At 40.0% G+C, this 20,067-nt stretch overlaps 1 protein-coding gene across 3 annotated transcripts; it reads left to right on the top strand.

The window, feature by feature from the left end:
* Nucleotides 1-302: 302 nt before the first annotated feature.
* Nucleotides 303-5,927, top strand: atp5f1c (ATP synthase F1 subunit gamma). Of its 3 annotated transcripts, XM_042220139.1 has the most exons (10): nt 303-409; nt 935-969; nt 2,425-2,556; nt 2,643-2,850; nt 3,525-3,668; nt 3,752-3,816; nt 3,892-4,047; nt 5,200-5,296; nt 5,586-5,612; nt 5,794-5,927. In XM_042220139.1, the coding sequence occupies exons 1-9, from the start codon at nt 369-371 to the stop codon at nt 5,590-5,592; spliced, it is 885 nt and encodes a 294-aa protein (XP_042076073.1). In that variant the 5' UTR covers nt 303-368; the 3' UTR covers nt 5,593-5,612; nt 5,794-5,927. The 3 variants fall into 3 exon arrangements, with proteins under 3 accessions (XP_042076073.1, XP_005921067.1, XP_005921068.1); XM_005921005.3 differs by lacking the exon at nt 5,586-5,612; XM_005921006.2 differs by lacking the exons at nt 5,586-5,612; nt 5,794-5,927 and having other exon boundaries at nt 5,200-5,300.
* Nucleotides 5,928-20,067: the final 14,140 nt, after the last annotated feature.

The raw sequence follows: 20,067 nt of genomic DNA on the forward strand, positions 1-20,067 counted from the left end.
TACATGGGAACAGATGAATCTTCAGGAGTACTTCATTAACGGTAAGAATTTTGACAGTAAGTCGAGAATTTTCTTTAATTTGTTTTTCCTGGGAAAAAGAGCAGAAGTCTTTTCAGCTGGTAAAAGGGGACATTTACATTCCGTGAGAGACTGTATTGTAAAAAAAAAAAGACGTTAAATAGCGTAAACACATGCTGGATAAATTACTGCGATAATGTACAATAATTGATTTAACTTTTGGAAAATTGTCGAAGGATGGAACAGATTAGCATTATCTCGACGCGTGTCCGTGAAGGCATCAATTCGTCCATTTTGCTTTTGACTTGCGCCTGCGCAGTCCTGCGTGTCTGACCTTCATAGGACTAACCATGTTCGCCAGGAGCAGCGCTTTGGTGTTCTCCCCACAATGGTAAAGTGAATAATTTTCTTATACTTTCTCCGCTGCCTTAAATGCAGTATTTTATAAGTTTACTTCAAGTAGATATGCAGCGGGAGTAAGTATGTGACGTGTAGACTGCACCGTTTGCAGTTATTGAATACAAGGGCGCGCTATCTTGCAGGCCGCGGCTAATGAATGACAGCGCTGCCAATGGACACGTTCAGCCGGCTAGCCGTTAATGCTAACTGAGCTGACATTTTTCAATATGAGGGGAAAAAGGGAAATATTATCAGTGCCCCTGGATGATTTATCTTACTGCATTATCTAACACAGCACAAGAGCAGCTAGAGTGAACTGTCACAGCTTTCTCCGTGTAGTTAGCCACCAAGCTAAAGGATGAGGGCTCTCCTTCAGGATTAGCAAACAGCTAAATCTATATCAAAGGTTCATTTAACATAAGTCTGTGCTGTAAAGTGGTGTTTTTGCTGTTTAGGATGTATTTGGATATTGATGAAGCTTGTCGGTTAAGCTCACATACACCCTTTCTGTTCACAGGGGGCAGGTCAGGAACATGGCTACCTTGAAGGACAGTAAGTACTTTGTATACTACTCTGATAGAAACATAACACATCTCGGATACAAAATCTGAATGGTCTCACACAAAATCTTTAATATTCCCTTTAATAAAGCTGCAAACATTTACTGGGTGTCACTTGATACCAGAACAAAGCATAATATATATTCTTTTTTTATTAAGCTAATGCAAAGGCTAGCAGGCAGTCTCGGGTTATCTCAGTCCATCTATTTCAACCCTGATATCTTAGCATTTGGTTAACTGCTGATATGAAGTACCCCTGACACGAGCGTTAAATTCATTAGCAGTATATATTATGTGTAATCAGTGTTTTTTTTTTTTTTTTAATTTTCCATAGCAAAATGGAAAAAGGAATAGACAAGTTAAATTTAATTAATATTAGCTCTTTAATTTAATTAATCTCATGAACATCAGTTCATGAGAATATTACATAAATTCTAATTCAAGCTGAATATGAGTCTCTAATGGAGACATTTAACAACTGTTAAACCTAATTTGAACTTGTACTTGCATAGTACCTTTCTACCCTGAGCCATAGGTGCTGTGATGAGAACATCAGAAAGTAGTGAATAATGAAAAAGGGAAATTAAAAAAAAAAAGACTAACAGCTGCTTCCGGCTGACATCTTCGAGCGTATCATCCACCTTTTTCTTACTTGCAGATTGGACTACTGCAATTCATTGTATTATGGCCTAGATCATGCCACCATCCATCGCCTTCAGATGATTCAAAATGCTGCTGCTCGCCTGCTAACCGGTACCAAACGGAGAGAGCATATAACCCCAATTTTAGCCTCTTTACACTGGCTCCCTGTCCCCTACAGGATCCAATTTAAACTCTTACTTTTTGTTTTTAAGGCACTCAACGCCCGAGCCCCCCCCTACTTTTCAGAGCTCCTCTCTGCCTATGCTCCAGGAAAACCCACGAGATCTAGTTCAAAACTACTGTTGTCCGTTCCACGGACTAACCTCAAATCTCGTGGTGATAGATCCTTCTCTGTGGCAGGCCCCAAACTTTGGAATAGTCTCCCCCTTAATATTAGATCTGCTCAAACTCTTGAGCAATTTAAATCTTTACTAAAGACACACTTTTATGCTCTGGCTTTTAACACATTATGACCCAAGCATTTTGGATTTATCTAAATTAATTAGTATTGTTTCAATTCCTTTATTTTATTGTTTCTATTGTTATTATTGTATTACATTGTTGTTTTTAATTTTATTGTTATTGTTAAGCACTTTGTGCAGCATAGGCTGTTGGAAATGTGCTATATAAATAAATCTGACCTTGACCTTGACCTTAAAGTGAATTACAATTATTTTGCTGAATTTTAGTTTTGTGAATAATAGAATTAAAGTGTTTTTGCAGGTTCACCAATAATAAAGGGATGGATACCTCTTTTCTTAGTGTGTGAAATTGCATTCAGTTGTCATTTCTTTTCTCCCTCTAGTTACCATTCGGTTGAAATCCATCAAAAACATCCAGAAAATCACAAAGTCCATGAAAATGGTCGCCGCTGCCAAGTATGCTCGTGCTGAGAGGCAGCTGAAACCAGCACGTGTCTATGGCACCGGTTCTCTGGGTATGTACATCTCACTGTCACGTTGACTGAAGCTTAATATTGATTCCAATTCAGTTGATGATTGAAGGTTTTACTGCTTTCTTCAGCCCTGTATGAGAAGGCTGACATCAAAGCCCCGGAGGAGAAAGCCGCCAAGCATGTGATCATTGGTGTGACTTCCGACCGTGGGCTCTGTGGCGCCATCCACTCCGGTGTGGCAAAGACCATCAAGAGTGAGATCGCCAACCTAACCGGCGCTGGCAAGGAGGTGATGGTGATCAATGTGGGAGACAAGCTCAAGGCTCTGCTGCACAGGTGTGTTCAAGGTTTTCATCATTATATCATTTTATCAGTGTAATGATCATCATCATCTTCATCATCTCACTGTGAAAGGATGTGAATGTAGTCTAGTGTTTGGCTTCACTCAGCAGGTATTTAGGGATATTTAGCTTTTTTTTTTCTTTTTTTTTTTCCCTGTCCTTTATGCTATGTGAATATTGGTTATTTTATTCCATGGAAGGTGTATTAAAGTAATATTTAGGCTACCTCAATGTTTTGTTTTTAATTCCTTTTTTGGGGGGTTGAGGGTATAATTTTATCTCGCACAGGAGCTGTTTGTCTGCTGTTACTTTACTGGGTTGATTTGTATTATTGTGTGACCTTGATATTTGAATGTGTTAATTCATGCATTAAAACTCAAAGGTCACAGAAACAGAACTGCAGCTCCAGTTTTCTGTGAAATGTAATTCTGTTTTTTGCAGTGGAGTCTGGCTTTAAGAAGGCTGCTTCTTTCCTCTGAGCTTTGACTCTTGTCACAAGCACAGTTATGACACAAAGTTAACGTAAACCTTCAAACTCTGGATTGGAGGCGTGTCTCCTTCCATCCTTACTGTAGGACAGCTTTGATGGCAAGCTCAAGCTGAGGACTGAGGATCTAGTCTAAGACTGATTACTGAGCTCTGATCACGACGACTCTTGTTCTGCCTTAGAACTCATGGAAAACACATCATGTTGAACTGCAAGGAGATTGGCCGCAAGCCCCCCACCTTTGGTGACGCTTCAGTCATTGCCGCTGAGCTCCTCAACTCCGGATATGAGTTTGACCAGGGTTCAGTCATCTTCAATAGATTCAGGTACAAACAGGCTTTGAGGTTTCACTGTTTTCCTTCTGTTTTATTATCCAGATCAAAGCTAACCGACCCTCCCTGTCATGCAGGTCTGTTATCTCCTACAAGACGGACCAGAAGCCCATTTATTCCATAGACACAGTTGCTAACTCAGGTAGCACCAGTTTTGTTAAATCCGTTTAACATGGAGCCATCAGAGATGTTGATCATGTCTCTTCTCCCTCAACAGAGAGCATGGGCATCTATGATGACATTGATGCTGATGTGTTAAGGAACTACCAGGAGTTCACTCTGGTCAACATCATCTACCTGGCCCTGAGAGAGTCGTCCACCAGCGAGCAGAGCGCCAGGATGACTGCTATGGACAGCGCCAGCAACAACGCCTGTAAGAATCTGAACTTCCTGCCAAACGTGCAGTCTTTTATTGTTTTCTTCTAGAAGTCAGAGTGCTGCTGATACTATTTCTCATTTTAAAAGATGCACTGATGTTAGAATATTTCTTTAACAGTTATCATCCAACAGCTATGTCGCCTTTGGAAACAACATCTAAATATATAAGCAGTAGCTAGCATAGCAGCTAATATGAGATGTTTCATAACACTGTCATGAGAAGGCTTAAGTGTTTAAAGACCGATAAGGTGGTCATAGCAGTTTATGGAAAGTTACTTATAGCATAAGTGCTGAGTATTTCTGGGTTTAGCATTTCAAATGGGTTTAATTCAAATTAACTTAAAATTATTGGGAAATAGCCTTCATTTACAGTATAACACCAGCATTATCTATAGATGCAAGTAATTAAAGATGCATAACAAAAAGGAACCCAAATAAAATGACAAATTGCATAAGAGGTTCGAAGGGAAATTAAAAATGGTTCATCCAAGCTCAAGCAGGCTTGAGGGACTTCCTTGGATGCTCTTCCAGTTTCAGCCTGCTAACAAGGGCACTTTTAGGTCTTTAGATTCATGTCATTGCTAAAGGAGTTGTTTTTGTCAAATCAATTAAGTTGACACCTCTTGGATCTTGGTAGACATTGAAATGGGGCATGTTATAGACAAATGTAAGCAGATTTGCTATGTTAATGATTATTAATGGTAACAGAATCCAAAGTCATGATGACTGGGTTTTTATCCCTCAGTTGTAAAAGGCTGATGGGGTATTATCGCAACCCTGCCGGGTGGGTGGATGGTATAGACACGAAAGTTTGTGAATACGATGACTCAAGAAGGAAGTCGCCTTGGATTTTAAAATTCTTGCATCTACATCAACTAAGGGGTTATGGCTTTTCAAATAGATACCATAGGTGCATCTAATAGGAGGCTGACGGGCAGCAGTGGTGGCTGCCAGTGTTTCTTCTTTAAAATGCTCTTAAAGGTTTCAAACAATGACAAATAGAAAACAAGCTGAGAGGAGTTGGAGGTGATGGGTTTCTATAACTGTAACGTGTTATGATTTAGTTTGTGCTGAGTCATGCTTTTAATCCTTCCACCATAAAGATTTAAATTTGACCGTGACTGATTTTTCTCTCCCTTCGCTTCAGCTGAGATGATTGACAAGCTGACCCTCACCTTCAACCGTACCAGACAGGCCGTCATTACCAAGGAGCTCATTGAGATCATCTCTGGAGCCGCTGCTTTGTAAGTTTTAACCACGTCTTCAATTTTCTCTCCCACTTTTCTATCTTCCTCCATCCATTTACAATTTTTCCTGTGACTCATCCCTTCATTATGATCCTCATTCACTCTAACTTCCCTTCACTCTTAACTTTCTGACCTCGGAAACCCCCCCCCCTTTTTTTTTTTCTCCTCCCAAAAGATTCCCACTTAGCTATGCATGTCTTTAAATTCCCAAAAGCTGTCAGATTCTTTCATGACTAATTCTCCTCTCCGACCTAATCTACTCCTCCTCAACCTCTGCTGAACTCAGGAACTGAGGCTGGTCTTAACAGAGGAGGTAACAGTGGTAGACTGTAATGTAAAGAGCCCCACTGGGCTACTGTAATGAAAACTAGCTGTGGAAGGGTCCTAAGTTCTAGTAAAGTAGACTAGAAATTTGACAGAGTAGTTTTCAGAGTTGTGGATTTCATTTTTAAATGTTTGAAACTTGTTCCTAACCTTTGCTTTTCTTTTTGCAGATAAACTGGTGGGATCTTCATTTCCATTATCTCTTCAAAGTACTTCAGACATGTTATTGTCCAGAGTCTAATGAACATTTGCGCTTGTATTTGTAAAATATATGGAGAAAATAAAGCTCTTACACAGAACGTCACCCTTTCATCACTTCCTGTATCTGTTTTTCCTCCAAATAAACTCTGATAGATGAGATGAATGTCGACGTGACACTCCAGTGAGATTTATTAAGTGGCTTTATAATGGCTTTGCTGTTTTGATGGAAATGCATTTGCTCAGTGGCTCCAGCTTGGCGTGCTTGTAATTCTTGAGATATTTCTGTACGAATATGCATTTGACCTCAATGCTTCTCTTATTATACCTTATCTTTATCAGCCATGATACGCTATATTGTCAAAAATCACTTGCATGGAAACTGGTGTATAAAAGGCAAGCAGCTAGACATGCAGACTACCACTAAATATTCCACAGTCAATTGTTAGTGACAAGTGGAAGCAACTTGGCCATGAAGTGGTAGGACCCATAAAGCAGGGTCAGCAGATGCCAAGGCACATGGTGAACGCTGTGCACTAACTTTCTGCAGAAGCAATCGCTGCAGACCTCCAGACTTCATGTGGCAATCACATTAGCTCAGAAGAACAGAGCTTCATGGAATGGGTTTCCATAACCAAGTAGCTGCATCCAAGCCTTGCATCACTAAGCGCAATGAAATCTGTTTGATGCCGCCTCTGGACTTGAGCAGTGGAGACATGTTCTCTTAATGTTTTAGCATACTAAGACATTTTGGACATTTTTATGCTCCTAACTTTGTGGGAACAGTTTGAGGTTGGACCCTTTCTGTTCCAACGTAACTGCAACAGTGCACAAAGCAGGTCCCTAAAGAAATGTATGGGTGAGTTTAGTGTCGAAGAACTTGACTGGTCTGCACAGAGTCCCGACTTTAACGCGATAGAACACCTTTTGGCTGAATTGTAGTGGAGACTAACCCCGGACTTCTCATCCAACATCACCGTCTGACCTCACAAATGTGCTTCTGGAAGAATGGTCAGAAATTCCCATAAACACTCCTAAACCTTCTGAAATGCCTTCCCAGAAGAGTTGAAGCTGTTATAACTTTAAATCGTGGGCAGACATTAAACCCTATCGATTAAGAATGGGATGTCAGTCATGTTCATAAGTGTGTGTGAAGGCAGATGAGCGAGTTAGTGTCTGAAAGAGTGTTTGAGGTGTTGAGTGGATTCATTCATTCCTCACTTCACAGTTTGGTGCTTTATGGGAACCAGGCTACGTTTAAAAAGTTGTTGCAACTGAGCTTTAATGAAACAAAGTAAATGTTAAAGGTATATTTCAGCTCTCAAAGCTGTCAGTCTGTCAGTGCCTTTAATTTTGCAGTTGATCAGTGAACATTACAGTTTTTTTCCTTCTTCTTACATGGTCAATAGTGCAAACTTTGCACTAACCAATAAGGTGTACTTATTTCACACAGTGATTTTCTTTGATGGGCACTCTCATTTAAAAAAATCTCAACAAACTAACAAAAGTATAAACGACAAACAAATGCCCCGACCTCCTTATCATATGCATAGGTTATTGCTTAACAAGATCATAGGTGTCAAACTCTGGCCCGCAGCCTAAATACATTTGGCCCGCGAAGCCATACCAAATTACTATTAGAGCTGACCTACTGGTATTATACAGCTTATATATATTGTTTAGTATTAAGCTTTGCTTGTTCCATATTCAGTTTTTAAGCAAAATTTGTTTGAGTCCATAAGAAAAGATTCATTCTCATATCTGGAGGAAGATTTTTTTTCCAATAAATATTAATGTTAAACCGCGACTTTGTTCCAAATTTGAATTTTGGCCCACTGTGTATTTGAGTTTGACACCACTGGCTTAGATGGTCCTCAGCCTGTGGATAATCACAGTGTAAATTGGTCGCTTGCTGTTCCTTTAGAGACCACCAGGTGTTGCTCTGTGATCAGAAATGTGAGGTCTTCGAACCCAAAGCAACAACCTTCATTTACTTGTAAAGTGGTGCTTTTGTATGTGTAACAGCAAAATGACATGTAACACCTCCGGTTAGTTCTGCTTAATTAATCCACTGCATTCAGATTTAACCTGTGATGTGAGTCCAGCTGTGTAGGCTAGGTCTTCTGGTTTCTCATGTTAATGTGGGCTAAAGTTAGAGGGCAATAGCTTCTTCCAAATATAGACAGAAAACAGAAGACTCTTGTGGTTTGCATTTATTGTTTATGGTTCTGTGGATGCCTGTGTGTGTGTGTGTGCTTATATGTCCTGCAGACCTTGTTTGTCTATTGTATTTGTGCTTGTTATTGTTTACTCCTGAGGGTAGCAGGGAGCGATTGCATCTGAACACTGAAATTACAGCGATGCCAGACTCTGATAATCGCAGTCAGAGAGCAGCAGCCTTCTCATCTCCCCCCCTCACCGCTGAGGCCCAGTACTCCAACATTACATGGACGTGAGTGACAGTGGGTAAGGGGAACACTGGGAAGTGGGTTTTTTTGTGGTTTTTTTTTTTTTTTTTGCTGGGAAATGTGAGAGTTTTGGATAAATGCTCGATAGTGAAAACAGAGCAGACTGTGTGTGTCTTGTAAAAAAGTAAAATAAAAAAAAAATTGTGTAGTTGAAAAGTCACTGCAGAAATAGGACGTCCACTATAAAGGGCTTACTGACAGAGATAGTGCACTGAGGTTTGTTTTCCTTTCCGGCAGCAAAGTGTGAAGCCTGAGAAGTTATCTCTGCAGAAATAATTTTCTTTTCTGTCTTGATGATTGCAAGGAAGAGAGTACATCTACCATAATGCAAGCCAAACACTGCGAGGTATTCGACATATCAGTCGTTGGAAGGCTTTAGTCGAAGTAAAAAGTAGGATGTCTTTAAGGTCTCAGTGCTGAGAATTCAAATGATGGAGAAAATGTGTGAAAGAATATTAACTTTAAATATATTACCTTATATGGAGGACATGTCAAGCTGAAAAAAAGTATTTTTTTTTCTCATGTTTTAAAGAGTTTTTTTTCCCTTTCACACTATAAGTGTGAATGGCCTATGAATAGCCGTCTATACTTGTGTTAATTTCTGGCACTCACTATCTCATTGTTGTCAAAAGAAAGCTAATGATTTAATTAAAATCTGACACGGTTCCTGTTTTTGATTTTAATTTTTTTTCTTGCCTGCCAAATCATCATTTATGCATTTTTTCATTTAATAAGATGATAACAATTGTAAGGCTTCTGTTACTTGAGCTCTGAGAATGTGGCCAAGCGTCGGGCTGTGGTGGCAGCGGCCATGTGTGGCCACTTGTTGGCTCAGTCCCTGTATTCAGTCTGTCATCTCCTACTTAGCTGGCTAATCTGTGTCTGATTTGTTCCCATTACTGCTGCGACAAGGTAACACGAGTAGACAGCAAAAATTCAGAATTTCCTAACTTGAAAATGTAGCAGTGCCTCGGTTTTTGGTCCCTCCTTGACATGAGCCAGGCGGGATTTAGTTAAGTTCAGGGTATTCTGATGAAAATCCCTCACTGCCACAGACTGTATATAAAAGATGACCATTAAACATTAGTTTATGAAGTCATGTTCTGGATCCTCGAGCTCAGCGTTTTGGCTTTGAAGCTCTGTTTAGTGACCGAAAGAATGATGTTGCAGATACAACAGGTAGTAATAGGTTTCCTTTGGAGCATGGCTGGGCTCTCCCTTGGAGATAGGGTGAGGAGCTTGGCCATTTGAGGGGCACTCAGAGTAAAGCTGCTCCTCCTTCATATCAACCTGTTCATATCAACCAGTTCAGATTCAGGCATCTGACTAGGACGCCTCCTGGAGGCCTCCTAGGTAAGGTTTTTCTGTCATGTCCTGCCGGGAGGAGGATGGGGCAGACCCCAGAAAAATTTTATCTCTCAGCTAGCTTTGGAATGACTGGATTTTTCCCTGGATGGGAATGGCAAGAGGGAAATCTGGGCTTCTCTGCTCAGGCAGTTGCCGAATAAGAGAAGGAGAATGGATGGATGGATGGTGTGTTGTATTAAATAAGATTTGAAAGTAGTGTTTGCACATTCTAAAAGTCTTCCTCAACATTCTTCTCACTTGATTTATTTTTTAAATGATTTTCTACTGACTTTATGAGCTCGTTTTTTTGGGGGGTCTTTTTTTTGCAAACAGATCAGTCGCTGCCTGCTGGACTTCAGAAAGAAGGCAAGAATCTATTCTTTCTAGATCTGGAGGATATGCCCATTGTCTACTTATTGCACAGGAAAACTAGGTGGACGTGGCTATGGTAAGTACACCCAGTCAACACTGAATCACGTTTTTGTGTTTATTTTATAGCTCAGGTCTTTGACAGGAATGACATATTTACAGTTCACATGTGCGGAAAAGGTGAAGCCCAAAACAGCAAAAGTAAGACCCAAGCTACGGCAAATTTTGACACAAAAAATGCTGCCAGTCACTAATAAACTCTAATGCTGGAGAACTTCTATCAAAGTACAAAATAACTTCCTGCACTTTCATTCTTCAGTTATTATTTTGCTTAATGAGGGAACTGGCAAAGTGAGTTAATAGGAGGCTGATTCGACGCTGACGCCATAATGAAGAGGCTCAAGCATCAGTGAAGAAAAAAGAAAATGTGCGTGTCAGCACCTGCATGTATTTCAGCATTAAGGAGTGTGTAAAGGTGTGCGTGTGGAAATGAGTGAAGACATTTGAACATTGTGTTCAGGGGCCTTGCCGCGGCTCTGTATTAGCTTCACCTCGTTATCGTTATCGCCCTCCTCCATTGTGGCATGACGGGCGGAAAATGATTAGAGGAACAGGTGACAATGGAAGCAGAGATTTCTGCCTTTACCCGGGGCAGTGCCACTGTCAGGTACAGCAGCATTACACTCAAAAGAAAAGAAGAGGGGCGCCGCACAAAAGAGCTCCTTTCTTAGTTTAAAACACTCATGTCTTCTTCAAGAGTGCAGAATGGCTGTTCTGTGGGAGCCAATTGACTTCCTCCATCCCTCCATCCTTCTCACAGGTAAGAGGGATGAGAGCTTTGAAAAGGAAAGACTTTCCACTCCTCCTCCTTTCTTCTTCACTCTCAACTTCTCTTATTATGATCGGAAAGGAAAAATAAGAGAGATGAAGACAGGAAGCGAGGCTGTTTCCCACGACGTGTGTGTGTGTGTGTGTGAGCGACAGATTCTGATGTAGTAACGCCAGGGCATTATCTCATTCACCCCCCTTCTTATCTCAGTACGTTTTCCTCCTTCTTTTCCCCCCCTCTCCCTCCCAGCCTTACACAAAGCTATCTGCTCTGTGGACTTTTCTGACTATTTATGTCGGACAAGGTCAGGATCGTTTAAACCGCTCTGCCTCTCTCAGCCCCTGCAGATGAGATAGCGCAGGAAGGGAGGGAGAAGCGATCGATTCCCGCCGCCACGCAGATTTATTCCCTGTTCCTCCTCCTTCTACTCTCCCCATTCTCCCAATGGGATTCTGTACCAAAAGCCAGGAGGGAGGGTCACCACTGCTGCTTCTCCCGTCCCCAGCCTCATCAGTCTCTTTAACACCAGTGGCATTTAAAATACAGTAGCAGCCGTTAAACTGGCCACTTTTCTCCAGGTCCAAATGAGAGCCTTCCACCCATCAATCTGACTGGATCCGATTTCTGAGGGGGTGTGAATGGTGAGGGCTGTTGGGAGAGAGAGAGAAAGGAAGAGATTTAGACAGGGGAAGTGTCTGTGTGTATCATTCACAGGGGTGTTTTACAAATGAAATGGGGCACTTAGTCCTGTGTGGACGGGGAAACTGGATGCAAATAGTCAGAGGAGTTAGTGTGTGCTTGGGAATGCCGCTGAACATTTAGTTTTAATCAAGGGGTGGATTGCTGTAATTCCAAGATGGCACATGTCAATCAAATAAGATGTTAAAGTTTCACACCTAGACCTCAGACTTTAAATATCTCGGGATTCAATACATTTTTGGCATTGATGCAATTTTTTCTCTGGTTTAGTGCAACATATTAATTTTGATTGTTTTGATGGTGAGTTAGCCAGTTATCAGCAGTTGAAATGTCTGTTTTTTCTTAGATATAATGGAACTAAGTTGAAGCTACAGTAAATGGTGCTCAGTGAAAGAAACAGAGTCACAGTGGAAGATTATACACAGTAGAAAAGATGGATGTGGGTTCTGCATCTGAAAAGTAAAACTAATGCAAGGCTGCCTTAAACCTGCATTCTTTTTAATAACCTGTGTTGACAAAAAAGACTTCCAGTCTTTGGAGAAACCTCCCTCTGCCCTCTCCTCAGTAAACACTTTCCTGATGAGTTTATGATCCACATTTATAATGAACAAAATATTGAGTGCATTTTGTAAATTTTAGTCATTATAAGAGTCAGAAGGTGGGTTATCTGCCGATTACTGGTGTGAATGTCTGAAAAAAACAATAAGAAACAAACTTCATGAGGGTGGCCCTGTGCCCGCTGACCAGCACTGTGGAGCCTGATTTACATTTACCATAGAATACCAGAATTGGCAGGTCCACCACTGGTGCCCTGTGCCTTTCACAGATGAGAGCAGGTTGACCCTGAGCACATATGATAGATGTGAAAGGGTCTGGAGAAGTCGAGGACAATGTTATGCTTCCTCTAATATCATTCAGCATGACCGGTTTAGTGTTGGGTCAGTGATGGTCTGGGGAGGCACAAACCTCTACAGGCTGACTGCCATGAGGCGTTGGGATAAAATCCTTAGACCGCTTATCAGTTCCTACGCTGGTGAAGGTCCTAGGTTCCTCCTGGTGCTCGACATCGCCTGGACTCTTGCAGGAATATGTGAAATATGCAGGCAGTGTCTGGATGATGAAAGAATTGACACTACTGATTGGCTAACCTGAACTAAATCTAATAAATCACTGCTGGGACATTATGTTTAGATCCCCTAGGAAACCATTCATTGTCTCATTAGGAACACAGTCCAACATCACCCAAGCCCGTGGGGGCTGTACAAACTGTTGAGTACCATTCTGAGTTGCTGCAATGAAATTTTGGCAAAATGGACTAGCTTGGCGCATAACTTTTTCACTTTAGTTTCAACTTTACTGGCTTTAGCCAATAGGTTATCTTTCCACCCTTTTGTCTACAAATGGTTAATTCTGGCTCCAAAGAAGCCACCTTGGCACAGGCGAAATGTTAACTTTGAGGCTCAAAATGTGCCACCCCCAAAAAGTCGATGTCATTGTGGGTTTTATATCCAGTCTATGGTGTTGATCACTCTTTTTTCTTTCACTAAACTAGAGAAGCAGGCTAACATTATAGCTCAACGAAGAGGGTAAGTTACATCCTGCCATGGGTACACAAATGTTTTATTTTGCAGTTTATTTGGGTAGGTAGGTGGAATTTTACTAGACAGAAAAGTTCTAACATTAAAAAGATGCTGGCTTAGATTAAAGGGCGATCTGGCCTTTAAAAAAACAACAACAATGAAGAGATTAAATGGTTTAGCTCTAATTCATTCAAACATTTTGCAGAAACGTTAAAAGTTTTCATGCAAATGTTGGAAAAATTCCAATAATTGCAAGGATTACGTTTTCTTTTTATCTTGTTTGAGCAGAAACTGTCATAATCACTTACACCGCAGGACACAAAACTCTCCTTTGAAAGCCAGGATGACACCGATATCTAACAATAAAACCTATTCACGAAACTGATCATATCATCTCATTAGATTCAGTTCATGTTGAGGTTTTCTCAAAGACAGCCAGCGTAGCGTGAAGCTATGTGTCGTCGGCTTTGTCTGAGCGAGCGTTTTGTTTGTGAGAACACTTACATATGTCTTCTACATTGTGCGTGTGTGTGCGTGTGTGTGTCTGCCACTCATGTCTTGGGTTACTGTGTTTCTGGCTGTATGATAGATGGCTCAGCCCAGCCTCAGAGCCCCCAGCCTGAGCTGCCGGACAGCATGTCACTGCCAGTTTCCGCCAACTGTGTGTGCGTGCATGTGTGTTTGAATATGGTGATGTCTACGATTCTGCGTGTGTGTCTGGCCAGTTCCGACCCCCTACTGCAACAGGATAGGTGGGTAAGGATGCCCTGGCAGTGTGTTTGAATCAGTGTGTGTGTAGTGTGAAATGCCCGAGGTCCACATCCTGCTGAGCGTGGCGGCCCCAGCCCTTTCCTGTCCAGACCACACGTCTAACCAAAACCCAATGTGTCCTTATGTGTATCTCAGTGTGTACCAGTCTGTGTGTGTGAGTGTGTTCAGTAAGCTCTTTATTTAGGGTCACAACTACAAAGGATTTCCTTATGACATAAATATTTAATCTGTGAATATGTGACGAATATGTGACGAATATGTGACGAATGTGTGACGAATGTGTGACGAATGTGTGAAAAAGACATTTTCTTAAGCAAAACTACAACCAACAGTTCAAAACGCCCAATATATCCATTGACTATTTTATGAGGATGATTTAAAAATAAACATAGCTGGGTTAAATATTTGGACATAGACAATTTCTTTTATAACACTGGATAAGCACATTGTCATGATAGATGAATTCTTAAGTGTACAGATACTTTATACTCAGATTCAGCTAAAAGGAGCAAAGGTGGCTCAACAGGATTTGAAGGTAAATAAGTGAAATATTCTGTCTGCAGCGTTTGAGCTGGATTTCATTTGATGAAGAAAAAAATATGAAAGGAAGATTCCTATAAAGTTGTCCCCCATATTGAATGGTATACAATCAATGGTCATGACTGGTTGGCATCTGGTTCCTGGAGGCTCAGAACAAACTAACATTATTAGACAATAAAGCCAAAAATATATATTTAACAATGTAATCATAATGTAAATAATCTTTAATATGGGCCAATGTGATTGGATAGTTTTTTCCTTCTTTTTTTATGTATCCTTTAAGTTTTCTGAACTCTGTTGCTTTTATTTTGAAAGGGGGAAAGTGGTAGGTTAAAAGAAGAGGAAAGACAACAAGGTGAAAAAGTATCTTCTTAGATTTGGTCTCATTAGCACATGTGGCCTTATGTGGGTTGTGTATGTTTAGTGTAAGTGTGTAACCTGGCAAACCTGCTAGCACAGCACATGGTGCATTCCGGTGGTTGTGTTAATCTCATACTTGTGAAGGAAGGCAGTACTGTTAAAGTGTGTTTTGCAGGAAATGAAGCATATATAAGTTCAGTCATGCTTAAATTCAGTGAGTTAAAACTACATTTCACATGTGATTATATCCTGATTATTTTGCTATAAGAGCAACTGTGTGTACCCTCTTGATAATGTAAACTCTCATAGCAGAATTGCCATCTGGTCAGGATGTTAATGTGTGGTAATTTGTTGGTTTTGTTTACTTTCATTGGTGTTATGGTTTGATCAGATCATGTTATCGTTTGATCAGTGTGTTAAGCTTATTTTGTTGAACTATGATTAGAAATTGCACCATCACTCTGCTTCTCTAGCTTTTCATAACTGGCTTACTTCCCAGTGATGTAAATTAAAAAAATGCCCATGTTTGAGTCACTATTATAACTTTTACATTTAGCAAATACAAACAAAGGAATTCATCCTATTTTAGGAACATTTAGTTTTGCATTGTTGAAGCCTGATTCCTGGTTATTACAAATATAATATCACACATTTAATAAACTACCACACATTTCCAGGTAATCATGGCACTTCTTCGAATTTGCTTTTATATGTTATTCATATGGAATTAGATAGAAACAACATACTATTTACACTGTTTCCTTCAAACAAAAACCGCTGGGGGCATAAGCTATGATTAAGTCCAGCAAAAAATGGTAAGAGTATCCTAATATTTATGATATTAATATTATATTATAGTTAGGCGATTGCTTCCACATGTAAGTATATGAACATATTACCATGTTATTGCTAGCAGGTTATCATATTGTTACCAAAATATACTGTTAGTAGTTGTTTTGCATTAACACATTGGTTCATTTCTGTATTATTACCCCCATTTTTTTTTTATCTCTTATTATCCAGTTACATAAGGTTTAGTGTAATATTGCTCAGCTATAACCACTGTTGATACAGAAACACAAAACATTTACACGGCACTGCTTTCTGAACACAGACAGAAAAATCACTTAGATGTTACCATGTGCCGCATAACCATAACTGCTCAACCATTTTTGGCGTGACAGTGAACCTGAAAGATAAGAATGATTTTGTACTGGGCGTCCAGTCTTCCTATATGATATGTTTTTTTTTTTTAGCTTGCTGCTTTATGTTTTTATCTGGTGTATGTGTTAGCAGTGTTAGCTAACAGTTTCAACCACTTGCTAAACTTTCAGCAAATAATGCACAACTTGTCTTCTTAACTTTTTTCTAGTATATTTATTTAACAATTTAATTTGTTTATCTAACTTGTGAGGTAATTTTTAAAGGCTAATGGATACTTTTGGCAAACATTTTTGCTACTATTAATTATTAACAGTTAACTGTTAGATTAGGCCTAGCTTGGTGAGCTTCCGCAGCATTGTAGTTATGATTATGGTCATTTGTACAGTCTCTATGTATAAAAATGTCGCTGCCATCTCAATTTTTGACTCAAACCCTTGAATTCAAGCTGAAAGTCTATAATAGAAGTGCATCTCAGCTGATTCAGTTTAAATGTATTGTAGCTAATAATATACAAAGACAGAAAAAAGATGTCCAAAGATTTCTGGACCTATATGCAAATCAGCATTTACCATTTCAGCTGGATAACCTCTGTTATTAACAGATCATCAGATTTGTAGTAGAATTATTTTGTGACTTGAATAGTGAAATGTTCCTTGTCCTTTTTCACATCTGCATTAATTCTCAAATGTTTTTTAGGACACTGGAAGAACCAGTTAATGAATGATATGTGTTTATCATTCCAGAATTACATTGTGTGATTGTCTAAAGCTCCAGAACAAGGATTAATGAACTTTGTAGTGATATTTTTTATATTTAAATTCCAGTTCCCAGCTGTAATATTTATGAATCATTGAGAAGTTTCTTTCTTTTAAAGTAATTCCGCAAGACAAGAATAGCTTCTTCCAGGTCTTCTTCTATTTTTGCGCTCCAACGTCTCTTCCTAGTTGTTGATTTCTTTCTTAGAATAGGTTCAGAGATTTCCGCCGATAGCACACAAACAAACGGCACCTAGAGGAGAAGGAAAAACATGTAGTCAAATCCTGCCCCCCTCCTCTTCTCTCCTCTTCTTCCCTATTCTTCCTTCCTCTCTCCAGTGCTGCCAGCAGACAGTGTGTTTCTCAGCGTAGTGGAGATTATAGCTGGGAATGACAAGCACGCTGTCTGATACCATATCCGCTCTGAATTACAGATCAGCCCTTTTTAAATGATAGTTTAAATACTTGCTGCAGGCTGCGAGTTTTCACAGGGTCTTATTTCATTGTTATTATACTAGTACCATATTTTTGTTAGAAAATCAGTGTTGGCGCTTATTTAAATGAGGGAAAGTGGAAGCCGATATACACTCCAGTGTGTTATTTTACTGTGCCACTTTGGAAAATCCCTGCCTATACCCACCCCACTACCCCCCCTCATACTTCTCAGATACACTCGCCACCCTCCCTTTTTTATGTGTTCTTGGTGGGAATTAAAAGGGAGCACAGTGAAAAGGACAAAAGAGAAAGGACAAATTGTAATTAGTTTGATTTTTGTGTGTGCGTTTGTGCTTGGCTTGGAGGTTTGTGGAGCCCATTAAGGGTTAGATTGTTAGACTGTTGCTTTGATTAGCTTTCATATAGCGTTAAATGCCAGTGTGTGTGTGTGTGTGTGTGTCGGGGATGCAGGTTGAATTGTTTCACTGTCTTTCATTTTGATCACTGAATTAATGTGTAATAGCAAAAATCTGTCCCCTTATTTTCTTTTTTTTTAATGGAGACAGGCAGGTCAGACTGTAGAGGGAGAGGCGGTGCAGTACTCCTCATGGTGTGCTGGGTGGCGCTCTTGCCCCAGTGTTGCTCCCGCTTCTGGATAAAAGGTCCCTTGGTTTCAGTCGCAGGCTCTGAGCTCTTTGTGCTTTGGCGTTTCATGATGGGATTCTCTGGAGAGCAAAGGATGGAGAACGACACTCCTTCCCCCTCTAACCCTCTCTCTCTCTCCCTCTCTCTCTGTTGGAATACACCCCAACCTTGACATATTGAGAATGAAAACGACGGTTCCACATCCCATGCTCGCTTGTTGACAGCGTTAACGCTCTTTTCATGTGTGTTTTGATAGCTGAAAATGTACCATATTAGAGTGTTAGGAAAAATTATGTTTAGTATGCGTGTTTGTATGTGTTTACCAGGATGTGCGTTGCCTTCACATAACAATTTTTATTTTTAAAATAGAAAAATCTTTTGTTTTGGTGGGCTTCCATGCACTACACTCCCACAAACACACTAATTGAGCTCCTTGTTTGTTTATGGGGTCTGAGAGAAAAGTATGTTAAATAGGCCCAGGGGATAGAAATATAGCCAGTGGGGCTAAAGCAACAACTGTAGCCCTTCCAACCCTTTTCTCACCACTGTAACTGTTCTAACTGGTGCACCAGTTGTCTTTCCTTTTAGCCTCTCGTTCGTGTAAACCTGCAGCCCCTGTGCACGTACACCCTCTGACACTGATTTTGCATTTCAGTCTCATGGTCAGAGTTGTTAAACACATCTGGATTGCCTGATCTGGGTCTGTGAGAGCTAATATAATAAAAATTGTACATGATTAATTTTGGGACCTTTGTACCAAATAAATAAAACAAATGTTATCCAGTGTATCCATTGTAAAAAGAATACAGTGTATTTTGCCCTCACACAGTGATACCAAATGAGCTGCAGTTATCAGAGAAATATTTTAGATACTTGTGGGATCCCACGCGCTTGATGTAATGCTTTCACTTTCACTAAGCCAAGAAACTTCAGTTTGTTGTACACGTCCTTAAACTTAGCAAAATAAGTTGTTGTGGCAAAGTAGTTGGACCAACATAATCTAATCTACATTTTAACCCTTAACCTAAATCTTAGCTGCTGCAGCTGCAGCTCAAACCCACCAGTAAAACCACAAAGCTTGCACTGGTCTCTAGTCTTTAGTCACTCAAAACATAAAAAAATAAAAGTATAATCAGCCCACACAAGCTAACACATGAGAATAGCCTCATATTTTTGCTAACATCCTAAAACAAGCGGATATTAATAGCAACAATGCTAATGGATATAGTAACAATGCAGCCATTGAAGCACTATTGCGTGCATTAAAGAGAATAATTACTATGATAACAACGTGCGGTATGCTAACGTGTATAATTGAAAGCATAACATTAACATACATAATTTTAATGAAAACTGCATTATGTAAAGCTTGCACTGGCTGCAAAAACAATTTATATTAGAATGAGTCTTTCACATGGCATCTTTCACTGCATTGTCACATAATATCTGAGGGGTTCGACTCTGACTCAACCAAGTCTGTTTCGAAACCCCTCAGTCTGAGTAGCACAGTGAGCAAGTACCAACAGTGGAAACAAACCCTAACCCTGGCTCCAGCGAAGTCCTGCTCTAATGATGCTCACTTCCTCCTTATTTGTGTGTGTTTGTTTAAATGTTGCTCTGTGCGTTTTCCCAGCACTGTTTATACCATAATTGAAGCTGTGGCTCCTTCCTCCCCTTATGAGAGCGATTACACAGTGTTTGCAAAGGTATTGGAAAATATTTTTTTGAGTATCTTCGCTGTATACTTCTGCATGTGTTGACCTAGATTCGTTCAGAGCTAATAATGCGTCATGTGGTCAATGCTTCATTTGTTGAGTGGTTTAATGGTTTCAAAACTGTGGCATGCCTCTTCAAAATGGAATGAGTTCATGAAATTTTCTCAAAGTGCGAGACAGAGTTGAGTGTTGTTTTTTTCCGCGGTAGTAGGCTGCCTGTGTGGGTGAATATATGTGCAGTATGTTAATTTTTGAGTAAAAATGTGCTGATATCTTTACAGTTCAGCCCAAACAAGACAAGGTGGTAAAGTTAAATAGGTGGAAAAGCATCAAACGGGTCAAAATTAGTGACCAATATGTGATATTTAACGCCCTTATATGAGTGTGTGTGTACCGCAGTGACTCATCCATTGATTCCATAATACTATGTGACTTGACTTGTGTGAATGCTGAACATCAGCAAACACATTATGGCATCAAATAAGGCAGACTAGCCTTTCCCCTCCGTCTCCTCTCAATCTCATCACACCATTTCAATTTTCCCTTTCCTCCTTCCTGCTCCTCTTATA

This window comes from Haplochromis burtoni, unplaced genomic scaffold (assembly GCF_018398535.1).
Source record: "Haplochromis burtoni strain Fernald_Lab_line unplaced genomic scaffold, NCSU_Asbu1 Contig_44, whole genome shotgun sequence".
NCBI classification, from domain to species: Eukaryota; Metazoa; Chordata; class Actinopteri; order Cichliformes; family Cichlidae; genus Haplochromis; species Haplochromis burtoni.

Coding starts and splice junctions, on each gene's coding strand:
- atp5f1c (XM_042220139.1), top strand. CDS start 369: ATGTTCGCCAGGAGCAGCGCTTTGGTGTTCTCCCCACAATG. Junction 2,557..2,642: donor CTATGGCACCGGTTCTCTGG/GTATGTACATCT, acceptor TGCTTTCTTCAG/CCCTGTATGAGAAGGCTGAC. Junction 3,817..3,891: donor AGACACAGTTGCTAACTCAG/GTAGCACCAGTT, acceptor CTCCCTCAACAG/AGAGCATGGGCATCTATGAT.